At 41.3% G+C, this 14,660-nt stretch overlaps 1 protein-coding gene across 6 annotated transcripts in view; it reads right to left on the minus strand.

The window, feature by feature from the left end:
* The window catches only part of REPS2 (RALBP1 associated Eps domain containing 2), a 193,506-nt gene that overhangs the window by 107,610 nt on the left and 71,236 nt on the right, over positions 1–14,660 (minus strand). For all 6 annotated transcript variants that reach the window (XM_036305527.1, XM_036305531.1, XM_036305528.1 and 3 more), the window contains exon 5: positions 13,382–13,467. In XM_036305527.1, the coding sequence (XP_036161420.1) occupies positions 13,382–13,467 (86 nt within the window). The remainder of the gene's footprint in view (positions 1–13,381; positions 13,468–14,660) is intronic.

Consider the following 14,660-nt stretch of genomic DNA (forward strand, 5'->3'; position numbering starts at 1 on the left):
GGAACTGAAGATGCCATATTCAGTTGCTGTTGTTAATGTCAGCCCATGTTTGTTCTTTCACAAATTCCAGGACCACTACTCACTCTACTTCCTCTCCAACGTAACCTCACTCCTGAGTGGCGTCAGTGGCTTAGCAGGTCTCTCGGATCTATTCTGACAGCAGGAATCAGGAATGGACAGAAGAAAGTGATTGATTCCTCTGTTTAAAAGCACAGTGGCTGGTGTGGCTCCGGGACTGGGGCCCAGGAATCTGTGATTTAACAAGCCCTTTGGGTGATTCAAACCACAGTCAAGTTTGAAAAGCAATGCTAGAGACCAGCGGTTCTCAACCTGTGGGTCGCGACCCCTTTGGGGGTCGAACAACCCTTTCACAGGGGTCGCCTAAAACCATCGGAAAACACATATATAATTACATATTGTTTTTGTGATTAATCACTATGCTTTAATTATGTTCAATTTGTAACAATGAAACTGGGGGTCACCACAACATGAGGAACTGTATTAAAGGGTCGCGGCATTAGGAAGGTTGAGAACCACTGCTATAGAACATTCATGGCAAAGCAAGAAAAATGAACAGCATTTGCAAAACACCCAATATATACTAGCAAGAGAAAATAGCCATCTCCTGAAAGTAGCTTGGTTGGGCTACATATAGAAAGATTAGGCTGCCAGTGCAGAGAGGATATTAGTGGAATTGCCTCAAGATGGTCCCAACAGAAAGCAGGTCCCAGATTATAAAGGCCCAGGTGCACCAGGTTAAGGGGTTTAGACTGTATCTAGAAAATAGGGAGCCACAGATAAGTATTAAGACACTGAAATAATCAGATTTGAGTTACAGAAAGAACACTTCAGTGAGGAGATTGGAGGAGAAAAGACTAAAGGTAAGCCCTAGCTGGTTTGGCTCAGTGGATAGTGTTGACCTGTGGACTGAAGGGTCCTGAGTTCAATTCCAATCAAGGGTACATGCCGAGGTTTTGGGCTCGATCCCAAATAACAGGCGTGCAGGAGGTAGCCAATAAATGATTCTCTATCATCTCTCTCTCTCCCTCTCCCTTCCTCTCTGAAATCAATGAAAATATTTTTAAGACTAAAGGTAAAATGACTAGTTAAGGCCATATCAGTAACCCCGACCAGAAGTCAAGGTGACCTCAGGGTAGGGAGGGCTATGAGAGGAGTAAGAGAAAAAAGCCTTATGGCCACCACCAGAGGAAGGCCCGTTCTAGCAGTGAGATGGCAGCTCAGAACCTTTCTGTCAGCAGCTAGGGGGCCATCTCGTTGCAGGACCGGAGATATGGAGCCATCTCCAAATGAACCCAAAGTCAACCACAAAAATCAACCTAACTTTTCAGACAAAGTCAGTCACCTAAGACAAAATGTCTTATTGCAAAGATTGAAGGCATTGAAAAACAGGGCTGGGTGAACTGTGGACCCTTGGACTTCCAAGTAGAAGCCAAAACCAAGAAAAGCTCCAGTTTTGCATGCGCCCTAAGAGACCTCCCCCATTTCAACTCCAGCTCCAGTGGTGTGGTTGGCTGGGTGGAGATATATGCTGCTTGGTGCCAATTTTGAGCTCTGCCAGCATTTTTAAGAAAAAATAAAAGGAGAGAGAGAGAAATTGTCTACATCTGTCTGCTTAAGTCACAAACATATGGTTCATTATACAGTTTCTCTAGACGCAAGAGAATTAGATTTGCTTATATTTAAAACATTCAAACCCTTGGTTTTGTTTCAAGTGAAATGCAAATATTTTGCACTGTAAGTTATTATCTCTGGGGAAAACAGGCTGTTTATAATGAAAGGGACTTCAAAAGACTCATTAAAAAATAATACTATTAATAAAATCCCCAAAGTTGACATTTACCCCTGAAGTATCTTAAAAATCAAGCATAGTTGAATAATATGAATTGCAAGGAGGCATTGTCAGGGGGAACTTCAGAAGGGTGTGTGTATTTTTTCAAAGATAGAACATTTCTGTTTAGAATACAATCCCACCCTGGAAGCATCCTGTAATTGCTGCCTGTGAGTCCAGCCATTTCATCCAAGGTTGCAATGACCTTACAACAATATATTTTAGGTGCCTTAATAAACAAACCATCTGGAGTAGCAAAAACTGTCACTGAGTGGCTACCCACTCAGGAATGACATTTTCCAGCCCCCCACCCTTGCAGTTAGGTACAGCCATGTGACTGAGTTCTGGCCAATGCAATGTGAACGCAAGTGACTTGCACCACTTCCAGGCAGGGCTAGCACCCTGCAGCACTCCTCTATGCGTTCCTTAACCATTGGCCCACAGAATGGGAGATGGCACAGTCACGGGACAGGAGGAGCTCTGGAGCCTGAATTGCCATGTGGCAGAAAGCAACCTACCAACCTGTTAGATGAGTGAGAAATATACCTATTGTGGTTAAATAATTAAAAAGTGGGGCATGTTTGTTATAGTAGCTGTTAACCTAACTAATCTATCCTTCAAGCAAGGCCCAAAGTAAAGACAGACCTGTGCAGTCCCAACCACAGCCATTCCATTTTTTGTTTTGTTTTGTTAATCCTCACGCAAGGATATTTTTCCCATTGATTTTTAGAGAGAGTGGAGGGGAGTGGGAAGGAGGAGAGAGAGGAGAGGAGAGAGAGAGAAACATCAATGTAAGAGAGACACATCAATTAGTTGCCTCTGCGTGCGCTCTAACTGGGGCCAGGGATTGAACCTGCAACCCAGGTCACTTGCAATCGAACCCACAATCCTTTGGTGCATGGGCTGGTGCTTTAACCACTAAGCCACACTGACCATGGCAGAACCACAGCCATTCCTGCATTGAAGACGGAAGCATGAGGCCATCTTTGTTTTGCAATTTGACCATCTAATGACATGAGAAGATTCTGAGCCCAAACAACTTTCTAATTATAATTTGGTTGTCCATGCAGACTATCTACAGGGACAGCACATGGATTCATCTTTATATCCATCTTTCTATATTTGGTTAACAGGAGTTTATCTTTCATTGGTTTGAAGGAGATTCTGGGGAGGATATACGAGAGTGAAGAGAAAAGAGGAGGTTCTGAGGAGGAGGTAAGGAGAGTAAAGAGAAAAGAGGTCTAAAGGAAAACTGCTAAATGAGGAATAAAGAAAAAGAGCTAGAAAAGGAGATAGAGCTCAGCTATTTTTTCACATTAAACCATGTTATATTATCCTATATAATAAAGAGGGAATATGCAAATTGATTGTCACTCCACCACAAAGATGGTGGTGCCCACAGCAGAGGCAGAGTTCCCGTAACAAGCCTTAACAAGCAATCAGCGGGGACCTGAGGCTGCACTCCCCCCCCCCCACCCGTGGGGCTTGATAGGGGACCTCAGGCCACGACCCAACCCTGGCGCCAGGCTGGGGGACCTCAGGCCATGCCCCCCACCCAGTGGGGATTGACAGGGTGGGACTGGCCAGGTCAGGATCTAGCCCAATGGGGGGGGAGCCAGCCGGGTCTGGGTCTCGCACAATTTTGAGGCGCATGTGGGTGGGCGGGGACTTGACTCTGGGTCCCGTGGTGCACCCCAGGAGGAAGATTCTTATATACATTTTACTAATTTTCTTTCATCTCTGACACTTCTATTATAGAGAAAGGGCAAATAGCAATATTAAAATATTTCCTCTAATTAATCCCCTTCTAATGTGCACGAATTTCATGCACCGGGCCACTAGTACTCTATAAATCTTATCTCCCACCCCACTCTCACTATAAAATAAGGTCCATGAGTGTAAGAAATTTTGTTCATTATGATCACAGCTGTATACCTAGTACCTATCAAATAGGAAACACTCAATAAATATTCATTGAATAAGTAAACAAATAGACAAATGATTGGACAAATTGCCAATTCTGGTCCAGATACAGAAAGGTTAACCCGAGCTCTCCTATAATGACTAGAGCTTAACTTCATGTGCACTTATGAAAAGTGTCGCCCAACAGTAAAGGCTAGGCCCTCTCCCTTACCTATGAAGTTGGAGAGCTTAAAAGATTTTTTTATTTTGAAATAATTATAGATTCACAGGAATTTGCAATAAATAACTTCTGTTTCTGACTACAGAAAAGTTCATTACAATTAAATTTTAACAGCACAATTTAACCTCATCAGTTTCTTCTTAGAAATAAATGCACAAAGATGTCTTTAACCACATGTTGTGAAATTCACTCAGGGATCTACTTTCAACAGCTCAGAAGGTTCTCTCTGAGTCTATTAGTCAATGCACAGTGGCTGTTAACTAAGATAAACAACATTTTTAAAACTACCACCACAGTCACAGAGAATGGTAGGTAACACATATTCATTTCTTTGCTTAGTACCAGTTACTTGGGCCAATTATTGTAAGAACATAATACATGTGACCTATTTTCATCTTCACAACAACCCTGGGAAGTGGGTCCCATTATTTTCATTTTACAGAATAGGAAACTGCACATTGGGGAAGGGAAGTGGCTTACCAAGACCATACAACTAGTAAATGGTAGAGTCAGAACATGAATGGGGGTCCAATGTACTCTTAATCAGGAAGTCCTATGGTTCTCTCCCTCCATCATCAATCCATCCATTCATCCATCCAACAACAATGTACTATTTCCTTTTCAGAACAACCCATTGTGGCAATTTTGCAGATTGAGGATCTGTTGCAAGTAGTCTGCCTTCTAAGACTGTTGGGATGACTGAAAGGACACATACAATCTAAAGGACCACTACAACACTGGGCCAAATAATCACTGGGTCAGTAGTGATACTTTGTTGAGATAGGCACCTGGGGACATTGTGTCACCTGCTCACCTGAGATCAAAGGCAGTGCTAATGGGCCTACATCAGGGCTATAGTAGTGCTATTGTAAAGGAACCTTCCATATTCACAGCCTAGTATATATTAACTGAGACTGAAAGGTCCTGTGGTATATGCTAGAAACAAACACCACTCTCCATTCCAGCTTTAAAAAGTACTGTGTGGGACCAGGAGTTCAATCGAGTGTTTTGAGCTACATCTGAGAGGCTAAATCTAACAAATCTATGTGGGCTCTAGCTATTACCAGGAAAGTTCTGGACACCATAAGCCTTTAATGCAATGCTCACACCTTGTGGGGAAAACAACACTGACCCCACAAATAAGATGTATTTATTTGCTTTCATCAGTAGTCTAACCGACCTGCTGCATGGATGCTAGAATTCTAATGTGGACCAGCCTACCATTTTGACCCTCCCCCCACACCCCACTATCTCTAAAGCATGGATTTTGCAAGGCCTCATCAGTCCTAATACTTATGGAGTCAGTGTCTTTTTCCCAAAAATATCCTTCAATTTCTATACCAGATACCCTCTTCTTATCCTGGAGTCACCTGTCTTTCAATGATCCAATATCTTTTTGCTATTCTCATCTTATAACAAAACATTTTTGTCTTTCATGTAGAAATGCCTCCCAGCAAAGAAACCAAGCAATTAACATCACTTTAAGTGTTAAGAAATGTGGGTACAAGGTAAGCACCTGAGGAGTACAACAAGAGACAGCTAAGATTTAGGCTGAGAAAAGTAAATTTCAATATTAATTTAAATTAAATGTTTCAAAAATAAGGACTAGGAAATCTGAAAAAGAATTGTAAGTAGGTAAAGAAAGTAGGAAGGCTTGAAGCCATAAAAAATAGGACCTCTTTGTGGTAATAGTGACCATTATACATCTGTTAGTCCTAGGTAGACTCAGCGAAGAATATGCTGAAGACAAAGCAATCTTTTACCTCCTAGGAATGGTAAAATTCCAGTGAGGGTTTAAAATCAAATAGAGAATGAATCTGGTAAAACAAGATGTCACATCAAGAACAACGCACATACATTCCTAAAAATTTATCAAACCAGTTCCTCCTGTTACACACAAAGGCAAACACACATATATTCTCTCCCTCCTTCCTCCTCCACCCTCCCTCTATCTCTCTCCTTCCTGTTTCACTCAGAGGAAGAAAACTGAGTTGTCTAAGCAATGCTGAGAGGTCAACACACACAGACACACTAGGTTGACATTTACCATCGCTAACAACAGATTTTCCTAGCCCTAATCTCTACCCATAAACTCAGTAACTCAACTTTACTGACATGAAGATATAACCAAGATATAACCATTGTAGGCAGCCTGGGGTACTCCAGAACTGAAAAGAAGCTGGGGTCCCTACCTTCCTTCCAGGGCCTCAGGAGCCCAGGACTTCCTCTCAACCATGCAAAGAGCAGTTTTCCACATACATTGCAGTCGCTCACTCATCCAAAGGAACAGAACACCAGTTTCTATTTTCAGACTGGTAGAAATGACAAACCAATAAGGAAATACTGATAACCCAAAAGAAAAAAGAGGGCATGGGATATGAACAAGCAATTCACACAAAAAGCAAATACAAATGACTCATAAGCTTAAGATATCCCACTTCACTAATAAAGAGAACTGCTAATTAAAACTACACAGATACCATTTTTCACCTATCAGATTGCAAAGATTTGTAAGATTTTTAGCACATTGTGTTTGCATGGGTATGGGAAAATAAGCACTTTCATACATTGTTGGCAAATGTATAAATTAATACAGTATCCAATTTGAGAATCTCTACCAAAAATTAAAAATGTGTAAACATTTCCCCCAAGTATTCCATTTCTGGGAACTAATGCCATACACACACACACACACACACACACACACACACACACACAAATAAAAGAGAAACATGCAAATTGACTGCCCCTCCACTATGCCCACCAGCCAATCAGCATGATATGCAAATTAACCCAACAAAGATGGCGGTTAATTTGCATACACAGGCACGGAGCGAAGACTGAAGACAGCGTAAAAGGAAGCCAAGCGCTGCAGAAGGGAGCGAAGCGGCAGAGAAGGGAACAGAGCCAAGGAAGCAGAGACGGGAGCGGAGCTGAGGCAGCGGACATGGGAGGGAGTGAGGCAGCAGAGAGGGGAGGGAGCAAAGTGGCAGAGAATGGAGGGAGTGAGGCGGTGGAGATGGGAGGGAGCGAGGCGGCGGAGAAGGGGCCTCAGGAAGCCCTATTCTTGCAGGAATAGGCCCAAGGAAGCCCTATTCGTGCAGGAATCTTCCTGCAACAGGCCTCTAGTATGTATGTATGTATGTATGTATGTATGTATGTATATATATGCAAATGATGCTGTGATTGCAAGTTCTAGATGTTGATCAGAGGGGCTGGTTAAATGGTTGATGGAAGATGCACACAATGAAATACTATGCATTTGGAAAAACAAAAAGATAGGGAAGTACTTTATGCACTGCTATAGAATATTATTAAATTTTATTGTTAAGTAAAAAAAGTACACAGTGTATAGCAGATGTATAACATGCTACCATATGTGTAAAAAGGTAGAACTATATATTTTGCATATATTATATGTAATTACATACAAGAATACCTGTATTCACATATATATGCGCAAAATATTCTTAGAACAATACAAAAGAAATCAGTCCTGCCTGGCCAGCATGATTCAGTGGTTGACTGTTGACCTATGAACCAGGAGGTCACAGTCGATTCCTGGTCAGGGCACATGCCTGGGCTGTGGGCTCCCCAGTGTGGGGTGTGCAGGAGGCAGCTGATCAATGATTCTCTCTCATCATTGATGTTTCTTTTTTTTTTCTTCCTCACCCTAGGATATTTTTCCATTGATTTTTAGGGAAAGAGGGAGAGGAAAGGCAGAGAGAAACATTGATGTGAGACAAGCACATCAATTGGTTGCCTCCTGCACGATCCCCAACCAGGGACCAGACCGGGGAGGAGCCTGCAACCAACGTACGTGCGCCCTTGACTGGAATCGAACCCAGGACCCTTTGGTCCACAGGCCAATGCTCTATCCACTAAGCAAAACCGGCTAGGGCTCATCATTGATGTTTCTATCTCTCTCTCCCTCTCCCTTCCTCTCTGAAATCAATAAAAATATATATTTTTTAAAGTTACAAACTTTTGGGTTGATATGGTGCCTGGCTAGCAATGTCTAACAACCTACCCCTACCTGTTCATTAGGAAACTTCTGCTGAAAACATAGCCAAACCCCCAACTAGAATGACAGTGTGGTAAAGTTCTCTACATGCTATTTGGCATTATTTAGTCTTTGAAGTAAGAAGAAGAGTGAGTATTGAGAATTTACCCCCAAAAGACTGTTACATTTGTCTCTCCAGAAAGAGGAGAAAACCTCACAGCATGTATGTTTAGCATTTAAAAAGTGAGTGTGTTTGCCCTGGCTGGTTTGGCTCAGTGAATAGAGGATTAGCCTGTGGACTGAAGGATCCCAGGTTCGATTCCAGTCAAGGGCACATGCCTGGGTTGTGGCCTCCATTCCGGTGGGGGTCATGCAGGAGGCAGCTGATCAATGATTCTCTCTCATTATTGATGTTTCTATCTCTCTCTCCCTCTCCCTTCCTCTCTGAAATCAAGAAAAATACATATTTTTTTTAAAGTAAGTGTGGTTTTGGTTTAAAATAAAGATAATTTTTTTCTAGTGAGATCTGGCTACAATGATATTTCATTTGCCAAACCTAAAATCCCTAAAGTCAGGTAAAAATAAACTGCATATATTAGATAGCTATAGGAATACTTATATTTGCTTACATATGCATAAAGCATTCCCGGAAAGATACAAAAGAAACAGACATCACCAAATGTCTCTGGGATGAAAAAACAATAAAGATAGGATGCCCCTTCCTTTGGCTGAGATTCTTGGATAAATGAGATGAGGAATGAACCATTTTTTTAAGAATTAAAAAATGGAAACCTCACATATACAAGAAATATTAGAAAATGCTCACATTTTGTGTTATCAATTGGAAAACGCATAGATGAGCTGAGACAAACGAGAAAACAAGGGCAAAGCAAGGATGAAGAGTAAGGTTTCCACACAGAACACGGACCATATAGGAAATGACAAGCAACTCTGCATGGCCAGAGGATGGAGGGAGAGAAGTAGTGGGCTGCTGTGACTGAAGAGATCAGTGGGGGGCCAAACACCAGGCCCTGAGAACCATGTTCAGGAATGTGGATGATATGTTGAGAGCAGCGGGTAGTGTGTGACAAGTTTCAATCAAGGGAGTAGGAGGGGCTGATTTGTGTTTTTCAGATAAATTTTGTCTACAGTGAGGATAATGGATTTAAAGAGGGCAAGAGTGGCAGCAGGAAAAAAAGAGTTAGAGGCTTATATAACAGATTTGGTGATGGAAGATGGCCTGAACCGAGGAAGTGCAGCAGATAGATAAGAGAGGTATTTAGAAAGTGAAATGGCAAAGACTTGGTAAGTCAATGGGCAGAAGGAGTGAGAGAAGAGTCAGAGATAGCTAAACCAGAAACAATGGCCACAAGCATGTGCTGATTAGTGGATAGAGCCAGGAATGGAAGAGTGAAAGCTGGTTTTCTGGGAAAGATGTTTAAAGTGACAGTGGGACATTAAAGTGAAGATGACTGGCAGATGGAGATATGTGGTCATCAACCTCCACATAACTAAGGAGTAATAGAGTGAGAATTGGTTCTAGGGCTCACCAACATGCATGGGACAGGCAGAGGAAGGAGAAATAACAAAGATCAGGAAGAGATAGTCATAGAAGCAGGAGAGGACAGCATCGTGGACACCAAATGATGAGTCAGTGTCAAAAGCTGCTAAGGGGTCAATGAGACAGGGGCTTAACACAAGGTAATTTCTGGCAACCATGGCAAAAACAGAGGCAGTGGAGTAGAGTGGGAGAAGAAGAGGCAATTCTAAATCCTATGCCAGCGAAATTACAAATGCCTACATAGTCTATAGTTAGGATAATGTGTGAAAAGTAAACCATAAAATGACCTATAAACATGGGATAAAAGATGAAGCAGAAAAGGAGAGTTTACTTCTTTACAAACCACTATCAACCATCCACCACCTGAACAAAAGAAAACCTGAAATTCCTAAAAAAAAATAACCAAAAAGAGTATTCATTCCAAAGTTTGGGTGCTGGTTTTGGCATAAATACCTCTAAAATGCCAAGCCCATGAACTACAACAGAGTTGGACCAGGGTCCTTAAAAGCCTCCCTCAGTACCCAGAGGTAACCCCTTCTAATCAGGCAGGAAGGGCTTGAATACAAGGCCACAGGGGAAACTGCCATCAGCACGTTAAAATGGCAACATAAGGGGAATTAGTTACCCTGACCTGGCCTAGCACCATGCCGAATCCGTATTAATCCTCTTCCACCAAGAACCTTCACTTCAGATCCCCTCACCTACATGACTAATTCAGGTTGGCATTTTGCTTTCTGGGACGTGAAGCCCAGCCAAACCAAGTTGACAGGCATAAGAAGGAAACCTAAGAACTAAAAGAAAGAAAAACACATCAGCCATGAAAACCACATATTGCTGTCCCAAAAAAAAGGCTCCTTGCTCTCATCTTAAACAGAAGGCAATGCTCCAAACAGGAGGGGAAGAATCTCCACTGATGCCAAACAAACATTAAGGGAATCAGACTGTTGCAGATTATTACAATAGACTGTGAAATCCATTCCAAGTCATTCATATTACAGAAAAGAGAAGCAACTTGCCCCAAGGTCACACAGAGTTTGGCTAGGCCTGGGCAAGCACCTGTCTGGTTTTTTTATGCACTATACCATAAGTCCTCCTAATGGCCAATTGCTGCCAAATACTTATGTCCAGCCTCACTCTCTCCAAAGCTCCAGACTCATATATCCCACCATCTGACACCTACTCTTGGCAATCTCAAAAGCTCAAATTCCCAACATCCAACACTGAACTCATGATCTTTCCCTATTACTCCCAACACCAGTTTTTCATCCAAGGCCTCTTAGCTTACAGATGACATCACCATCCATCCGGTTCCTGAGCCAGAGACTAAGGAAGCATGTCCAGTGTTTGACCTCCAGCCCTACCACTTCCTGGCTGCAACCTTGAGTAAATTAAATAAGGTCTTTTAAACCTCAGGTTTTAGCAGCTGAAAAATGGAATAATAACAGGAATTACTTCATAAAATAGCTGTGAACAGTGAAAGAGATGTGTGTATAAAATGCTAAGCATAGAAAATATGTGTGCAGTTCCCTCTATCTTATTGCCTGCTTCCTCCAATCCTACCCCTCCACCTGCTTACCACCTATAAATCATTCTCATTTCAACTCAAATGTTACTCACTGCTGGAAGCCTTCCTTGATCACCCCCTGCCTGCCAAGGTTAGGTCATAACCGCCCCCCTGCCACTTTTAACCCTCAAAGCACAGTTTAATTTCCATTCACATCACACTATGATGGTTTGATTAATTGCCATCTCCTCCAATTGCCTATAAACTTCATGAAGGCAGAGAATGGGAGTGTTATACCTCATTTTTGTATTCTCAACACTGTACTTAGCACATAATAGGTGTTTAGTAAACATTAGTTGAGTGAAATGCCCAGGATGCATTTTTATCAGCAGAAAAATGGACCTAGAGTTTTGAAGAGAAGTCACAGAACATCAATTCAAGCTAGAGCTCATGGCCATCCCATCCAGGGGGCCAGGTAGAAGGCCTGGCAAGCCCCATCGGACCTACAAAGTTCATGACTTACTGCCGGTTTGACCGTCATTCTAACTGTTAAGAATTTGGTCTCCATGGTGCTAGAATATACTCTGCATAAACATGCACAGCCACACCCTGGGCATTTTTAAGATGAACCCCAGTCCCTCCTATACCTTTCCTAATGTAACCATCACTTCACCGTAGGTGTAATTCTAGTGTTTAAAGACACATATTTTTGTACCACAGGACGTCTAAACACAGCCAACTGCTACATCTGGGGCTTATCTGAAGAAACAGCTGTCTGTTCTAACTCCAGGGTAAAACTGAGTTCTATGGGATCTAGGAGGGAATGGCATTTTGGCTCTCTAATGTGGTACCAAGAAGGTATTTTCAGGAATATTTTTTCACTACACCCAACATTTATTTATGCAGAAACTTTAGAACCTAGCCTCCTTCTAACATGGGACTCTAATGTATAGCAAAGTATTTTAAAGTGGAGGTTTTGACATTAGGCAGGCCTAAGTTCAAATTCTGGTTCTACTACTTAGGAATTATGAATATAACCTTAGACCCATTACTTAACCTCACTCAGTCAGTTAACTCATCTATAATAATAGATATAATAGCACCTAGATATTGTAGTGGCAGGAACACTAAATATAAGTACCCTGCTTATGGCTAAATTATTGTATTTAAGAAAGTTCTTTGTATGGGGTGGAGGGTGGGGTGGGCTAAGGAAGGTCAATGGGGGGAAAGGGGGACATATGTAATACGTTCAACAATAAAATTTTTTAAAAAAGGAAGTTCTTTGTACACAGAGTGCTATCACCTTAGAAGATAAAGTTCTGTACCATGCCTAACAGTGCCCATTCCCAGTGGGTATTCAGTGAACACCACGATCTTCCTTAGCTTTGTCTATTTTGGTCCAGACACCAGCCCACTTCCTTATGGGAGTATCTGACACCACCCTGCTATTTTGAGTAGATCTGCCTGCACATAAATGATCCTCTTCCTAACTTGGACAATTGAAATGTTATACAAATCACCCTACTTCCTCTTGTCTTTAGGGTCAAACAGTGAACCAAGTTTTTTCATAACTTCTCTCATACACACACACATGCACGCACACACCCTTTGTTGAGAATATAACTTCCCCAGCACAGGTCTCAGAGATACTACACAAGAAAACAGTGGCAGACACAGGGGAAAAAAAAGAGTTCTTTATCCAAGGGAAAACACTGGAGAAAGAAAGGGGAGCTGAAATGTTCTAAGCGATGGTGTAGCCAGGAAAAACTGAAATATCACTGTGTTTCTACCATAATATTTCTTTTGTATCAATTAAATATGAGAAAGAGTAGTTGCTGCCACTTATAAGATAACTGCTCTCCAAACAGCATTGAACTAGGCACTGAGGGAGAATACAGAAGGACTACCTCTGCCTTCCAAAAGCTTGCAATGTAATTAGAGGCACAAAACAAATGGGCAACACCTAACTATGCACTGGATAAATGATAATAAAGAATAAATAAGGCATAGATACAACAGGCTGTTTTGGGAAAAGTAAAGCTCTCCTGAAAAAGGTACCTAATGATTAAGTAGATGATGGTGGAAGGGCATTTTAGACATACCAATGACCAGGAACCAGCCTGGATTAGTCTAGATACAGTCAGAAACATATATAATAAAAAAAGATTTAGGAAAATATACAAACAACAGAACAAGAAGTACAATCTATGCATGAGGGGGGCAGTTTTATATCGTCCTTGCAAAAAAGAAAAAAAAGAGGACCCATCAAAAAACCATATCCCCAAAGTCTCCCATTGGCATAACCCCACAACATCTCTTACCCGGATGAGGGAAGCCTGATGCCGAGGCGGCTTGGTTCCTTGGTTCCCCGATGAGGGTCCCTCAGGCTGTCTAGCTTCATAAGGAGCTGAAACCGGAGCAAAAGTCATCATGGTACACAAAAATTCCACCCAAGAATTATGACTTCACATTCCAACCGATACAGTGCTTTTAAGGGTAGAATTATCAAAGGAATCAGAGTTTACGTACATAGGGCAACCTAGGACCAACAAACCTTGGTGCCCCTGGGTGCAATTTAACTGAACAATCTAAGGATATCCAACCAATGTATGATAAGGCAGGAAAATATTTACATCAGCTTAAGATTAGGAATAAATTGTAGGGGTGAAATGGTAAGAACCTAAATTGGGATAGAAAACAATGAGAGTCATTAGAAAAGTGCCATGTTATAAATGTTCAAATTCTTGAGATAGGTAAATTCTATATATACCCTCCTATTTAAAAGTCTTCCATTCATTCCCCTCTCCCTACCCTCCACCCTTGCAAAGAAGTAAATGTATATGCATTTTGTTGTTGTATTTTGTTTTTGTTTTAATCTTTAATGTCTTTATTGGTTAAGGTATTACAAATGTGTCCTCATCCTCCCATTAACCCCCAACCTCCCCCCACACACACACTCATGCTCTCATCCCCCTGTTGTCCGTGTCCATTGGTTTGGCTTATATGTATGCATACAAGTCCTTTGGTTGATCTCTTCCCCTTACCCCCGCCCTCCCCTACTTTCCCTCTGGGGATTGACAGTTTGATCACTGTTTCTCCGTCTCTGGATCTGTCCCTGTTCATCAGCCTATGTTGTTCTCTATATTCCACAAATGAGTGAGATCATGTGATATTTATCTTTCTCTGACTGGCTTATTTCACTTAGCATAATGCTCTCCAGTTCCATCCATGCTGTTGCAAATGGCAAGAATTCCTTCTTTTTTACCGCAGCATAGTATTCCATTGTGTAGATGTACCACAGTTCTTTAATATGCATTTTGAATACTAAAGCTCAATATTATCATTTATTTTGTTTGTTTGTTTTTGAGAAATAAATAGCACTATCTTCTTTTCCTTTTTGGAAAGAATGTGAAACCAAGTTGAGAAAAATACAAAAAAAAAAAAAAATAAGTGTATTTTATTTTTTATTTCCTTTTACTACGAATAAATGTATTTTATATTTATTATTTTATCATTTGATAACCAAACTAAAACTAATTTTGTTACCTTTAAAAGAAGGTTTTTTAAGCCACAAAAAATGAACACTTTTTTTTACTCCTT

The sequence above is a fragment of the Myotis myotis genome, unplaced genomic scaffold, assembly GCF_014108235.1.
Source record: "Myotis myotis isolate mMyoMyo1 unplaced genomic scaffold, mMyoMyo1.p scaffold_m19_p_4, whole genome shotgun sequence".
Taxonomy (NCBI): Eukaryota; Metazoa; Chordata; class Mammalia; order Chiroptera; family Vespertilionidae; genus Myotis; species Myotis myotis.